Genomic DNA, 13,249 nt, shown 5'->3' with positions numbered 1-13,249 from the left:
TTCCTTTCAATAGTAATGGATTTTGTTCTGGAGTACAGTTAAGTTACCTGGAATCTGGGTGGTCCTTGTGAGGCTGGCTTTTGATCTTTCTTAAAATGGTTCCAGAGAAACCTGTAGTCTAGGACTAGCTTAGCTCCACTGCTGAAGCCACAGGGTTCTATCTGGTGTCCTGTGTATTATGAGGTCTTTTCAGTCTGGCTGTGGGAACACACATCTTTGAGTCCTGCATGAGTCTGGGGGTGGTTGGCTTACTCATTCTGGGACTTCTCACCCCACCCTCTCACAGGTTCCTCTCTCACACGCACAGCTCAGCACTCAGCCAAACATGTGAAGGGCCTCTCTCTTCTACAGGTCCCTGGAGTTCCCTCTTTCCCCTGAGTGTTTGCCTCCTCTCTGCTACCATGCCCTGCAAATTCTCATCATTTGGCTTTTCTGAACTTCAATCTCTTTTTTCCTCAACTCAGTGAGAAAACCAGGCTCTGAGCTTTCCCTTTCGGAGCTGCAGCCCATGCCTTGTCTATTTCCCTCTCTCAGGGATCGCTGTCCTAGGCTGCCTCTTGTCCAGGGTCTGAAATCCCTGTTTCTTCTATTTTGGGGGCCTTCTAGTTGTTTCAAGAAGGAGTTTAAGTTTCATCCTTATTTTTCCTCTTGGTCAGAAGCAGACAGTCTCCGAAAATTCCATAGTCTTTAAAAACATTTCTCATTGATATTCATCATGTTTTCAATATTTTTCTATTAACAACCATGCTGAAATAAAGAAATTTGTCTAACTTCATGTCCACTTGAATTTCTGTACAACAGATCTCTAGAATTGGAACTGCTAAGCCAAAGGGTACATACATTTTAAATTTTGTGTATGTCAGAAACTGCAAGGGTCTGAGATTTTCACTAAATTGCAACAGAGGTTCTGCACTTGGATGCTGACAGAAGTCACAAGACTCCTGGATTAAAAATAAAATATCTTATTACAGTAAAAGCAATAGCCAGAGTGACACCATATTTATATGGGTTCTTGGATCCTTAATTCCCACAGGGTTACATAGAGGGCCAGATGACTCCTGTGTTTGCAACGAGCAAGGGCCCAGCACTTTTTGCTTTCTTTTTTTTTTTGAGATGATGTCTCGCTCTGTCGCCCAGGCTGGAGTGCAGTGGCGTGATCTTGGTTCACTGCAAGCTCTGCCTCCTGGGTTCACACCATTCTCCTACCTCAGCTTCCCGAGTAGCTGGGACTACAGGCGCCCGCCACCACGCCTGGCTAATTTTTAGTAGAGACGGAGTTTCACCGTGTTAGCCAGGATGGTCTCGATCTCCTGACCTTGTGATCCGTCCGCCTCGGCCTTCCAAAGTGCTGGGATTACAGGCGTGAGCCACTGCATCCGGCCACTTTTTGCTTTCTTTTGAGACAAAGTCTTGTTCTGTTAGCCAGGCTGGAGTAGAGTGGCAAAATCATAGCTCACTGCAGCCTTGAACTCCAGGGCTCAAGAGATCCTCCTGAGTAGCTGGGACTACAGGAATGCACCACCACACCTGGCTAATTTAAATAAATCTGTATTTTTTTTGTTTGGTACCAGAAAGATTAAAGTTATAAATATATGTACACATAAATACACACACACACACACACACACATATACACACACACTAGAGATTGGGGGGGTTCTCACTATCTCGCACAGGCTGGTCTCAAACTCCTGGCTTCAAGCAATCCTCCTGCCTCAGCCTACTGAGTGGCTGAGACTACAGGCGGCACCAGCCTGGATAAGTTTTTAAATTTTTTGGTAGAGACAGGGGTCTCGCTTTGTTGCCCAGGCTGGTCTTGAACTCCTGGCCTCAAGCTATTATTTGCTACTCAGCTTCCCAAAGCGCTGGGATTTCAGGCATGAGCCTCAGCGCCCAGCCAACTATCTTAGCAAAGAGCAAACTTTTCAGGGAGCAGCAAACAAGCCAGTCTGCTGCCCCCATAGCCTCCAGCAGTGAGCAGTCACAGGATGCTCACTCCCTGGGTGCCTTGACTATTATATTGGCTGCCTGTGTAACTAACTACAGAAACTGCTCCATCAGAAGATGGAAGCTTTGGAGCCTTGTATTCTCAGCCAGAGCAGGCGCGGTTGCTCAGGCTAGCGGCTGTCTCAACATTGTACTGTAACATTCCCTCCAAAAAGTCCTCAACATTTAAGCTTGCCTTCTACTGTGTATAAGTTGCATGTCCGAAACACTCCATTACAGATATGGGAACATAATCAATCCATGTGACTTAGCCAATCTGATGAGTGAGAGATGACTTATCTTCCTTGTGTTACTTTTCATTTCTCTTGAGGTTGAATACTTTACAAATATTTATCGATAATTTGTGAAACTGTTCTTTAAAAAACAAAACAAAACAGAAAAAACCTAACCCCTCCCCTGAGATTTCTCTTTCCATGTTCCTGACTCAGGGGAAACAAAGGAAGACTTCCTTTTATCATCTCAGTGTTGGCTGCGGTTCCAGCTTGAGTACTGTCTCCTCTGTCTAATGACTGTGTCATTTCCCGTTCAGCTTGTGCTGTGTGGACGCACACCACTGTCAGGCAATGTGTGATGCCCCTTCCTCTTGGTCTGTTCCGGGCTCCAAGAAGGCCAGGAGTCAGGGCACGAGGGCATTTCCTTTTTCTGATACATAAACCGAGTGCAGAGTGTGCTCCGTGGAGGAATTCAGACGTGTCCTTCCGTCGCGCAGATGAACGCATCAGGTGTTCTCTTTCACTGCTGTCGCAGTCTCTGCGCCCAGTTCGCAGTTGGCGGCAGCGGCAGGCGTCTTTCAGAGACGAATTAGCAAAGGGGACATTCTCTGACAGTTTCTCTAGGGTGCTTTAGCGCTAGAGCCCGTGCCAGCCTGCCCGTGTCCCCTCCTATAGACACGGACTTCACGGTGAATGCTGACAGTCACAAGCGCGTGGTCTTCCCGCTTTCCACCCCCCGACGTACCCCCGCGCTGGTCCTGCCCCTGCCCACGAGGGTCGGCGCGCGGGGTGTCTCCCGGTGTCTCGGCCCCGCGGCGCGCACCCCACTCAGGGACCAAGCGGCCCTCCCCGCCCTCCCCGCCCTCCCGGTCCGCGCGCGCAGCCAATGGGCGCGGGACCCGCCCTCCCCGGAGCCCAGAGCTCGCAGCTCCGCCGGCGCCTGGTCCCAGCGCCCGCGGCGCCGCGTTCCCGGCCCAACCATGGCGTCCTCCGCGGCCGGCTGCGTGGTGATCGTTGGCAGGTAAAGGGCTCCGAGCCGCGCTGCTGCCCCTGGAGCCCGGGGAGACGCCGGGGACGTGGTGCCCGCGCGTGGGGCCCTCGGGGTGGGCGCCGGGTCGCTGTCCCCGCCCCGGCCTCCGGTCCTCCGAAGCCCTGCGCCCTGCGGCCCCTACGGCGCTGGCGGGCTCGGGGAGAGGCGCGGCTGGAGGGGCTTGGCAGGTGGAGGCGCCCCGCGGAGTTGGGTCTGCTTCCCGGGAGCCGGCGTTGCAGGAGGTTCCGAGGTTGACCGCGCAGGCCGCGGGGCCTGCGGTTCCTGGACTCTGTTGAATGTCGCCGCGTCTGCCCGCAGGTCCACATAGAAGTGCCAGGCACCGTGTTGAATGAAACGAATTCTGGCTGCGATCCTGCGACGACTGTGTTGTCATCCCCATTTTACGAATGAGAATACTGACACTAAGCAGTTTACCTAAGGTCACAGGCGTTTAGTGACGGAGACAGGACTAGCCCAGCAGGGAGGGTGCCAGCGCAGTCCTGTCGGCGACGATGTCGCTGGAGGCCGCAGCAGGTGTTAGGCGAACGTACAGGCAGCCCTAATTCCTGGGCGAGGCGATGTTTCCAGAGGGGAGGTGGGGGCCGATGGAGCCCAGAGAGTTTGCTAAGTGTGTCCATTTAACAGCTTAAATTCTGCCCAAACTGATTTTTAGTGTGTGCTTCCCCCAACCCGCCCCCCACCCCCTACGGTTACAATCCTTGCTATTTTTGTTTTTTAAAAATGGGCATTTGTATGTACCTTTCTTTGGCCAGCTGTTAGCAGCAATCTATAAACATGTTAATACTTGCTATTGATAGTTAAAAGCACCTTTTTGGTGACTGCTGTTGAGGTGTTGGCCTGCCCCCGACTCCGCCCCCCATCAGTGTACAACCCGGTGTGGAGACCACTTCCAATGTCAGGGTGTTTCCTTCCCACTGAAGGAAGGCATCAGATTCCTTGTTGTCAGCTTTCTTTTCTCCAGAGCAGTGGAGTTAACTGTGCCTTTGTTCTTTCTGGCCCATGAGTGCCCGTGGTTGAATAGTGAAGGCATATTAAAAAGTGCACTTTGGGCCGCGCGCGGTGGCTCACGCCTGTAATCCCAGCACGTTGGGAGGCCGAGGCAGGCGGATCATCTGAGGTCGGGAGTTCGAGACCAGCCTGACCAATATGGAGAAACTCCGTCTCTACTAAAAATACAAAATTAGCCGGGCGTAGTGGCACATGCCTGTAGTCCCAGCTACTCGGGAGGCTGAGGCAGGAGAATCCTTTGAACCCGGGAGGCGGAGGTTGCGGTGAGCCGAGATGGTGCCATTGCACTCCAGTCTGGGCAATAAGAGCGAAACTCCGTCTGAAAAAAAAAAGTGCACTTCGTACCAGTGGTGGTAGTTACCTCTGTCTTGCATTTTATTGTTACCAGAGTTTATGTGTGTGTGTGTATATATACACTCACACATATATATACACAGTTTTTTACACGCATGCGTGCGCGCACACACACACACACACAATTTTAATAGGATAGGGTCTCGCTCTGTCGCCCAGGCTGGAGTGCAGTGGCACTATCATGGTGGATCTCCACCTTCCGGGCTCTCATCCTCCCACAGCAGGCATGTGTCACCATACCCGGCTGATTTTTAAAATTTTTAGGTAGAGATGGGGTCTCACCATCTTGCCCTGGTTGGTCTTGAACTCCTGGGTGCAAGCGCTTTGGCCTCCCAAAGTGTGGGGGTTACAGATGTGAGCCACTTTGCTTGGCCTTATGTACCTCCATCATGCCTTAGAGTAGTGTTATGCATGCACCTAATACATGTGAAGTAAAGTTTTAGTTGATTGTGCAGTTATCTGGCTGTGGGTGGCTCAGTCTACTGAGGAGGAACTTCAGTTAACAGTTTACTTCTGATTCCTTGAGGGATGTTGATAAGGAATTAGAGAAAGGCTTCCAAACTTTAAGGACCACGTAATTCTCTGGGGCCTCTGCTTGTTTCTTTGTTTTCTGGTGTGAAAGTCCTGTCTTTCCCCCACCCTCAGCACTTCAGCACACACCCAGCTCTGCCTCTGGGACAGTGCTGGTTTCTTCCCTTCCTCTTTACCACCCTTCTTTCTCGTCCCTCTATTTCTTTCCTGGCCCCACAGGTGATTCCAAGGAAAACCCACTTAACAAATAGGGCTTGGGGAATGTCAATTAATTTGCCAAAACCTGGTTCAGTTTCATTCTTAGGTTGCAACAGACCAAAATATACATATTTCAATTTCAGGAGCATATTGTGTTTTCAGCTTTCCTTATCAGTTTATAGATTTCATCTTGAAAGTACCTGCTAGGAATACAGTCCCACTTAATTCTTTTCCGCTGATCTTTTCCCAAAGTTCACTCTTCCTTAGGGCCACTTAGCTGTCCTATAAACCTCCAGGGCAAGTCCCTTCAGAATGGAGAGGGCTTGAAAGAGGATGAGAGAAACCTTTTGGGCCTAGGGCTGCAGGAAAATCTGGTAGTGATAACTTTTAAAAATGGGAGTAGAAGTCCAGGCATGGTGGCTCATGCCTGTAATCTCAGCACTTTGGGAGGCCTAGGAGGGCGGATCACCTGAGGTCAGGGGTTCGAGACCAGCCTGGCCAACATGGCGAGATCCCGTCTCTACTAAAAATACAAAAATTAGCCGGGCGTGGTGGTGCATGCCTGTAATCCCAGCTACTCAGGAGGCTGAGGCAGGAGAATCGCTTGAACTCAGGAGGCGGAGGTTTCAGTGAGCCAAGATCACACCACTGCACTCCAGCTGGGGGACAGAGTGAGACTCCATCTCAAAAAAAAAAAAAAAAAAAAGGAGTAGAAATGGGTATCATGAAGATAAATTTGCATTGGAGTAGTGTTCTAAGGCTTTCATTTTGTTAGTCTTACCTTTATAAAACACTGTGTTTCTAAATCGCTAAAATATGAGTTCTGTATTTGTATACACACTGCAAGATTCAGCCTGTAGCCCTTGAGCTTGTTTAGAATAGGAACACAAAATGTTCCTGGTGCAGGGCATGCCCTTTCTCCTGTCCTGCTTTTTAGGGGGCACACTCTTTCAGGATCAAGCTCAGGGACTGTCTCCTCCAGGAAAAGTTCTGCTTCTGGGCCTTTCCCCTAAGGATAGAAACTGTATTGTTGCCATTTGTATCCACCATGCCTGGTCCCAGTAGACAGATATTTGAGCGTTTGTAACAGAGACTGCTTATTTTTTAACTGATGTGCCCTGTGAAGGGCTTGGTAGGATGTTGTTTTATATCAAGAAAAACATCCCATAAACTAGAAAGGCAAGAAAGAAAGGTATCCTATAAACTACAGTCTCCTTCATTTTTTTTAATTCCAAAATTTTGTTTGGGGTGATTGTACTTTTTTTTTTGAGACGGATTCTTGCTCTGTCAGGCTCAGGCTGAAGTGCAGTGGCACCATCTCAGCTCACTGCAACCTCTGCCTTCTGGATTCAAGCAATTCTCCTGCCTCAGCCTCCCAAGTAATTGGGACTACAGGCACGAACCACCATTCCTGGCTAATTTTCGTATTTTTAGTAGAGACAGGGTTTCTCCATGTTGGCCAGGCTGGTCTCGAACTCCTGGCCTCAAGTGATCCGCCCACCCTAGCCTCCCAAAGTGCTGAGATTACAGGCGTGAGCCACTACACCTGGCCTGTGCATTTTTTATAAGAAACTTTCTGAGGCATGAATTTTCTTTGAAGTGCTATTCTAGGTATTTTCCTGCTAATTTTTGTACACATACACAGCAAACCCTAGGATGCCCTCCTTGCCTTTTGAATCAGCTTAGACACTAAATGTGCCCTTCGCAGGAGTTACTTAATAGCTCTTTCTGGCAAAATTTCCATAGTAGACTGAGATCATGAGTGTAGGAACAGTTTTACTTCAATTTTTACCCAGTAAATAAGTAACTGTAGCTGGAAAGATACTTTCAAATGTATCTAAAGTGAATTTATTCAAAATTAAGTGACATTAATGATAGAATTGAAGCAATTATATCACTTTTCTCCCTTGCTGCTTTGCTACTGTATAACAGAATAAATGTTCATCTGCATTCACCTTTTGTAGTACCCATTAAGATTCATGAATTCAGAAGCTTTAAGACATGTCGCAATAGTCACAGTGGGAAGGGCATTGAATTACCTCTATCGCTGGCTCCCATTTTGAGGTCCCCAGGCATATAGTGGTTGGAAAAAAGGCCAATAAGATGTCACAAGCTCTCAGGACAGGAAGTTAGTTATTCTTGGGCCTGATGTAAGGTAGTATTGGGGAACAATACTGAGGGAAACCTGAAACAGAAACCTGAGGAAAACCAAGCCAGGGAAGTTTCCAGCTCTGGGGCCGTGCAATCTGGTCCCTGTGCCTCTCTGTAGCTTCCTTTGCTCTGTAGATTCCCTCTCCTTGTACTTGCTCACTTTTCTTTCCTTCCCTGTGACTTTATCTTGCACATCACTGCCAACCCTAAGGTTATCCTCTTTCAAGTATAGTGCCTCTTACTGATTTTTTTCTGTATTTTGGGTCCAATTTATTTTCTTTCTTTCTTTTTTTCGTTCGTTCGTTCGTTCGTTCCTTTCTTCCTTCTTTCTTTCTTTCCTTTTTTTTTTGAGACGGAGTCTCGCTCTTTCGCCCAGGCTGGAGTGCAGTGGCGCGATCTCCGCTCACTGCAACCTCCGCCTCCGGGTTCACGCGATTCTCCTGCCTCAGCCTCCCGAGTAGCTGGGACTACAGGCCCCTGCCACCACGCCTGGCTAATTATTTATATTTTAGTAGAGACAGGGTTTCATCGTGTTAGACAGGATGGTCTTGATCTCCTGACCTCGTTATCCACCCACCTCGGCCTCCCAAAGTGCTGGGATTACAGGCGTGAGCCACCGCGCCTGGCCCGGGTCCAATTTTCAGGAGAGGAAACCCAGTGGTTTCACCTCTGTGCATCCCAGGCTGCAGATGTTATAGGGTGCTCCTAAGCCAGTTGATTGGCTGCTTTGGGTCAGGTGTCCAATCCATGTCCAATCAGCAATGACTGAGTGTGTGGGCATGAAGGGGTGGGGGAAAGGACACCAGCTGGTCCCCAGGGGTCAGCGGTCTGCTGTTGGTCCTCTGCAATGAAGGGGCCAATCTCAAGACTGAAAGGGAAGTGGGGCCCAGTCCAATCACCTGATATTTGATGCCAGAATCCCGGCCGATGGTTACCCTCCCTCAGGTCAGATAATTGCGATTCCAAGGATTTGCTGCCTGTTTGATTAGGGGGCTGCCTTTCCCTGAGCGACAGCAGCGGGGTAAGACCCAAGGCATGGAGGCAGGTGCATTAGCCCCAGACCAAAGCACCATGCTCTCTCCCTCATGATTGCTTCCCCTCTCCAGGGTTCAGACCCTGCAGCCAGCAAACATATAGTTGTTCCCTGAAAACAGAAAAGCACCCTCTCTTGACCCCATTTTTCCCTCTGGTAATTGCCACATTGCTCCTCAAAACTTAATAAACTTATCCATATTGTCTCCAGTTTCTTTCTTCCTATCCATATTCTCTCTCTTAACTTTGTATTAGGGAAACATTTCAAACTGTGTTAAAGTTGAGAGAACAGTGCAATGAACCTTAAAGTACCTTCCCCCACCCCCTCAACTTCAACAATTATTAACACATGGCTAATCTGGTTTCAGTTATTCTCCCTTCTCTGGATTGTTCTGAAACAAATGCCAGGCATTGAATCATTTCGTTTGTAAATATGTCAGCATGTATAGTATCTAAAAGATATGGACTGTTTTAAAACTATATAACAACAATAGCATCATCATGTGTAAAACATTAACACAATTCCTTAATATCTTCATGTAATATCTTTAAATATCTCTTCCATATTCAAGAGTTCCCTGATTAATTTTTTAAATACTTGGCTTGATTGATTTAGGGTCTAAATAAGGCCCACATGTTATATTTAGTCAATACGATTCTTAGCTCTTTCAATCTATAGATTGTTCATCCCTCTCTGGTTTTGTAAAATTTTTCTTGCCGTTTATCTCCTGAAGAATTTGAGTCACTTGCCCTGTAAAATTTCCCATATTCTAGGTTTTGCTGAATGTATCCCTTCCCTCCCCTCCCCTCCCCTTCCCTTCCCAAGATGGGGTCTCGCTATGTTGCCCAGGCTGGTCTTGAACTCCTGGGTGCAAGCCATGTACCTACTTCAGCCTCCTAAAGTGCTGGGATTACAGGCGTGAGCCACTGCACCCAACCCGTGTAGTGTCATTTATCATGTTCCACCATCCCTTCATTTCCTGAAACTGGTAGTTAGGGCTAGAGGCTCATTTTCTCTTAAACCTACCCTGAGCAGTCTTTCATCAAGCCCACAAATCTGCTCTTGTCATGGTCCCCACCCCCATTCATCTTGCAAAACCCAATGGTCAATCCTCAGTTCAAGTGTTCATCAGCAGCGTTTGATGCAGATGGCAGCTCCCTTCACTTTCCTGACCACACCCCCCTCCCATCTCATTGGCACTCCCTTTTGTCCCCATATTCTTCCCCATTAAAGTTGGAGTGTCCCAAGGCTGAATCCTTGGACTTCTTTATCGATATTCACTTTCTTAGAGATCTCACCCAGTCACACACTTTTAAATACCACATCTCTACAGTAAATCCCAAATTAATATCCCAGCCCAGCCCTTGGCTCTGAACCTGGATACTTACAGCCAGTGATTTGCTAGACCCACCCCTTAGCACTTCTCACTGAAAACATCCCGTTTTGAACTGATCTTCCCTCCTAACATCTGCTCCATTGCTAGTCTTTCCCAGCAGAGTTAATGACATCTCCATCCTTTCTTGTCCAAAAGAAACTTGGCACTGTCCTCCATTTTTCTTTTTCTCACACCCACATGCAATTCACCAGCAATTCTTCTTGGCTGTACTGTGAAAATATTGCATATTCATTTCTCAGCTGGCCACTTTCCAGCACCCCCTCTGCCTCCGTCCTGGTCCCGCCTCCCATCACATCGGGCACCAGCCTCCTGACACCCAACTGGTCTCCTAACTTCCATCTTTGCCCTTCTGCAGTATATTCTCAGTAAGACAACTAGAATGTCCCTTTAAAAACAGAAGTCAGATGATATCTTTTGTCTAAAACCTTCTATTAGCCAACTATCTCACTCAGTAAAAACCAAAATCCCTCCATTGCTTCTGAGGTGCCATGAAATGAGCTCACCGTTCTCTCCTTCCCTTTGACCTCATTGTCCCCTCCTTCCTCTCCCCCCACCGCCCCTCCAGCAGAGCACCAGCCTTGTTGATCTGGACCAGCTGGGCAGACAGACTCTTTCAGGAACACTTGTCGCAGAAATACACTCATGGCTTGGCCCCTTACCTCCTTTGCTAAAATGTCACCTTCCCAGTGAGACAGTCCCTGGTGGCACTTTTAACATTTCTCTGCCTCTCAGTCCCTACTCCCCTGCTTTCTTTCTCCCAAGTGCTTTTGCTTATTTAGTTTGTTGTCTGCCTACCTACTATGAGCTCCTTGGGGTCAGGAACTGGGCAGTGCCTGCACATGGTAGGTGCCCTTTACGTATTTCCTCAGTGAGTCATCGTTGCCTTCCAATTAACCCCATGGCAAGAGCCAGCTGACCGTTATCTCGTATTTTTCACTTGATAACCATGGCTTTTTCACATTTATTGAGCCTCTACAACATGCCAGGAATATGAAGGTGAGTGCTAGTTCCTGGTGCATAGAGTTTACCCTGTTGAACAAATAAATTCATACTGCTCACCAGCATTGCTTTTTTTTTTTTTTTTTTTTTTGAGACGGAGTCTTGCTCTGTTGCCCAGGCTGGAGTGCAGTGGTGGGATCTCGGCTCACTGCAAGCTCCGCCTCCCGGGTTCACACCATTCTCCTGCCTCAGCCTCCCAAGTAGCTGGGACTACAGGCATCAGCCACCATGCCCGGCTAATTTTTTGTGTTTTTAGTAGAGATGGGGTTTCACCATGTTAGCCAGGTTGGTCTCGATCTCCTGCCCTCGTGATCCACCCGCCTCGGCCTCCCAAAGCGCTGGGATCACAGGCATGAGCCACTGCGCCCGGCCACTAACATTGTTTTTTATTTTAAACTTCACTATGCAAAATTTACTTTTTTTATTTTTTTGAGATGGAGTTTTGCTCTTGTTGCCCAGGCTGGAGTGCAGTGGTGTGATCTCGGGTCACTGCAACCTCCACCTCCCAAGTTCAAGCGATTCTCCTGCCTCAGCCTCCTGAGTAGCTGGGATTACAGACGCGTGCCACCACTCCCAGCTAATTTTTGTATTTTTAGTAGAGACAGAGTTTCACCGTTTTGGCCAGGCTGGTCTCGAATTCCTGACCTCAGATGATCCACCTGCCTCGGTCTCCCAAAGGGTTACAGGTGTGAGCCACTGCACCCGGCCATAAAGATTTCAAAATCCAAAAACAATTTGCAATCTGAAATACTGGGCCCAAGCATTTTGAATAAGGCCCACTTGGCCTGTACTGCATTTGTCATCTGCTCCTGTCTCTCCATCCACTCCCAGGCTTGCACACCCATATAAGGTGGGTGCCAGAGGTAGAATTTTTTTCAGAGTTTTGTCCCAGGATAAAGACTGTATTGAGAAAGTTGACTTTGGGTAGAGCAAGATTACCTTCTTTTTTATACAGGGTCTTGCTCTGTCTGAGGCTGGAGTACAGTGGCGTGATTGTAGCTCACTGCATACTGCATCCTTGAACTCCTGGGCTCAAGTGATCCTCCTGCCTCAGCCTCCTGAGTAGCTGGGACCACAGGCATGTGCCACTACACCCAGCTAATTTAAAATTTTTTTTGTAGAGATGCAGTTTCCCTCTGTTGCCCAGGCTCTTCTTGAACTTCTGGGTTCTAATTATCCTCCCGCCTCAGCCTCCCAAAGCCCTGGAATTACAGGTGTGAGCCAGGCCTGTTCAAAATTATCTTTTGGCCGGGCGCGGTGGCTGACGCCTGTAATCCTAGCACTTTTGGAGGCCAAGGCAGGTGGATCACAAGGTCAGGAGATCGAGACCATCATGGCTAACACGGTGAAACCCCATTTCTACTAAAAAATACAAAAAATTAGCCAGGCGTGGTGGCGAGCGCCTGTAGTCCCAGCTACTCGGGAGGCTGAGGCAGGAGAATGGTGTGAACCCAGGAGGCGGAGCTTGCAGTGAGCCGAGATACCCCCACAGCCCTCCAGCCTGGGCGACAGAGCAAGACTCCATTTCAAAAAAAAAAAAGATTATCTTTTGATATTCAGTCCCCAGGAGAACAAAGCCATGTGCTGAGGCTTGAAGAGGGGCCAGGGAAACTGAGATTGAAATGTTACAAATACATATTTTCTCTAGGCTAGTGAGAAAGTGCCCAGTTGCCTTCTGGTGGGGTAGGTAAGCCTTGTCCCCACTCAGAATCATCCTTTTGCAGGGTAAGTTAGTGTTCATTTTTTTAAAAAAATATTTTTTAAACTTTTAAACCACATTTAGCATAGTAAAATAGACATAACATACAATTTGCCTTTTTTTTTTTTTTTTTTGAGATGGAGTTTTGCTCTTTCGCCCAGGCTGGAGTGAAGTGGTGCCATCTTGGCTCACCGCAACCTCCTCCTCACCGGTTCAAGCGATTGTCCTGCCTCGGCCTCCTGAGTAGCTGGGATTACAGGTGCCCGCCACCATACCTGGCTAATTTTTGTATTTTTAGTAGAGATGGAGTTTCCCCATGTTGGCCAGGCTGGTCTTGATCTCCTGACCTCAAGTGATCCACCTGCCTCAGCCTCCAAAAGTGCTGGGAATATAGGCGTAAGCCACTGCGCCCGGCCCAACTTGCCATTTTAACAGTTCTTAGTGTACAGTTCAGTAGTGTTAAGTATGTTCCCATTGTTGTACAATCAATCTCCAGAACTTTTTCATCTTGCAGAATTAAAACTCTGTACCCATTGAACAACAGCTGCTCATTTCCCCCAGCCCCAGCCCCTGGCATCCACCCTTCTAGCTTTCTGTCTCTATGGGTACC

At 48.2% G+C, this 13,249-nt stretch overlaps 1 protein-coding gene across 2 annotated transcripts in view; it reads left to right on the top strand.

Moving 5' to 3' along the window:
* The first annotated feature begins 2,827 nt into the window (after positions 1-2,827).
* The window catches only part of CRYL1 (crystallin lambda 1), a 120,702-nt gene continuing 110,280 nt past the window's right edge, over positions 2,828-13,249 (top strand). The window contains exon 1 of one of the 2 annotated variants that reach the window (XM_004054229.5): positions 2,828-3,240. In XM_004054229.5, coding sequence (XP_004054277.1) covers positions 3,200-3,240 — 41 coding nt within the window. In that variant the 5' untranslated portion in view covers positions 2,828-3,199. The remainder of the gene's footprint in view (positions 3,241-13,249) is intronic. The other variant, XM_055360167.2, reaches the window with a different exon arrangement.

The sequence above is a fragment of the Gorilla gorilla genome, chromosome 14 (assembly GCF_029281585.2).
Source record: "Gorilla gorilla gorilla isolate KB3781 chromosome 14, NHGRI_mGorGor1-v2.1_pri, whole genome shotgun sequence".
In the NCBI taxonomy this organism is placed as follows: domain Eukaryota; kingdom Metazoa; phylum Chordata; class Mammalia; order Primates; family Hominidae; genus Gorilla; species Gorilla gorilla.
Note: the sequence above shows the minus strand (reverse complement) of the source record. Positions and strands in the feature narration are given on the sequence as shown.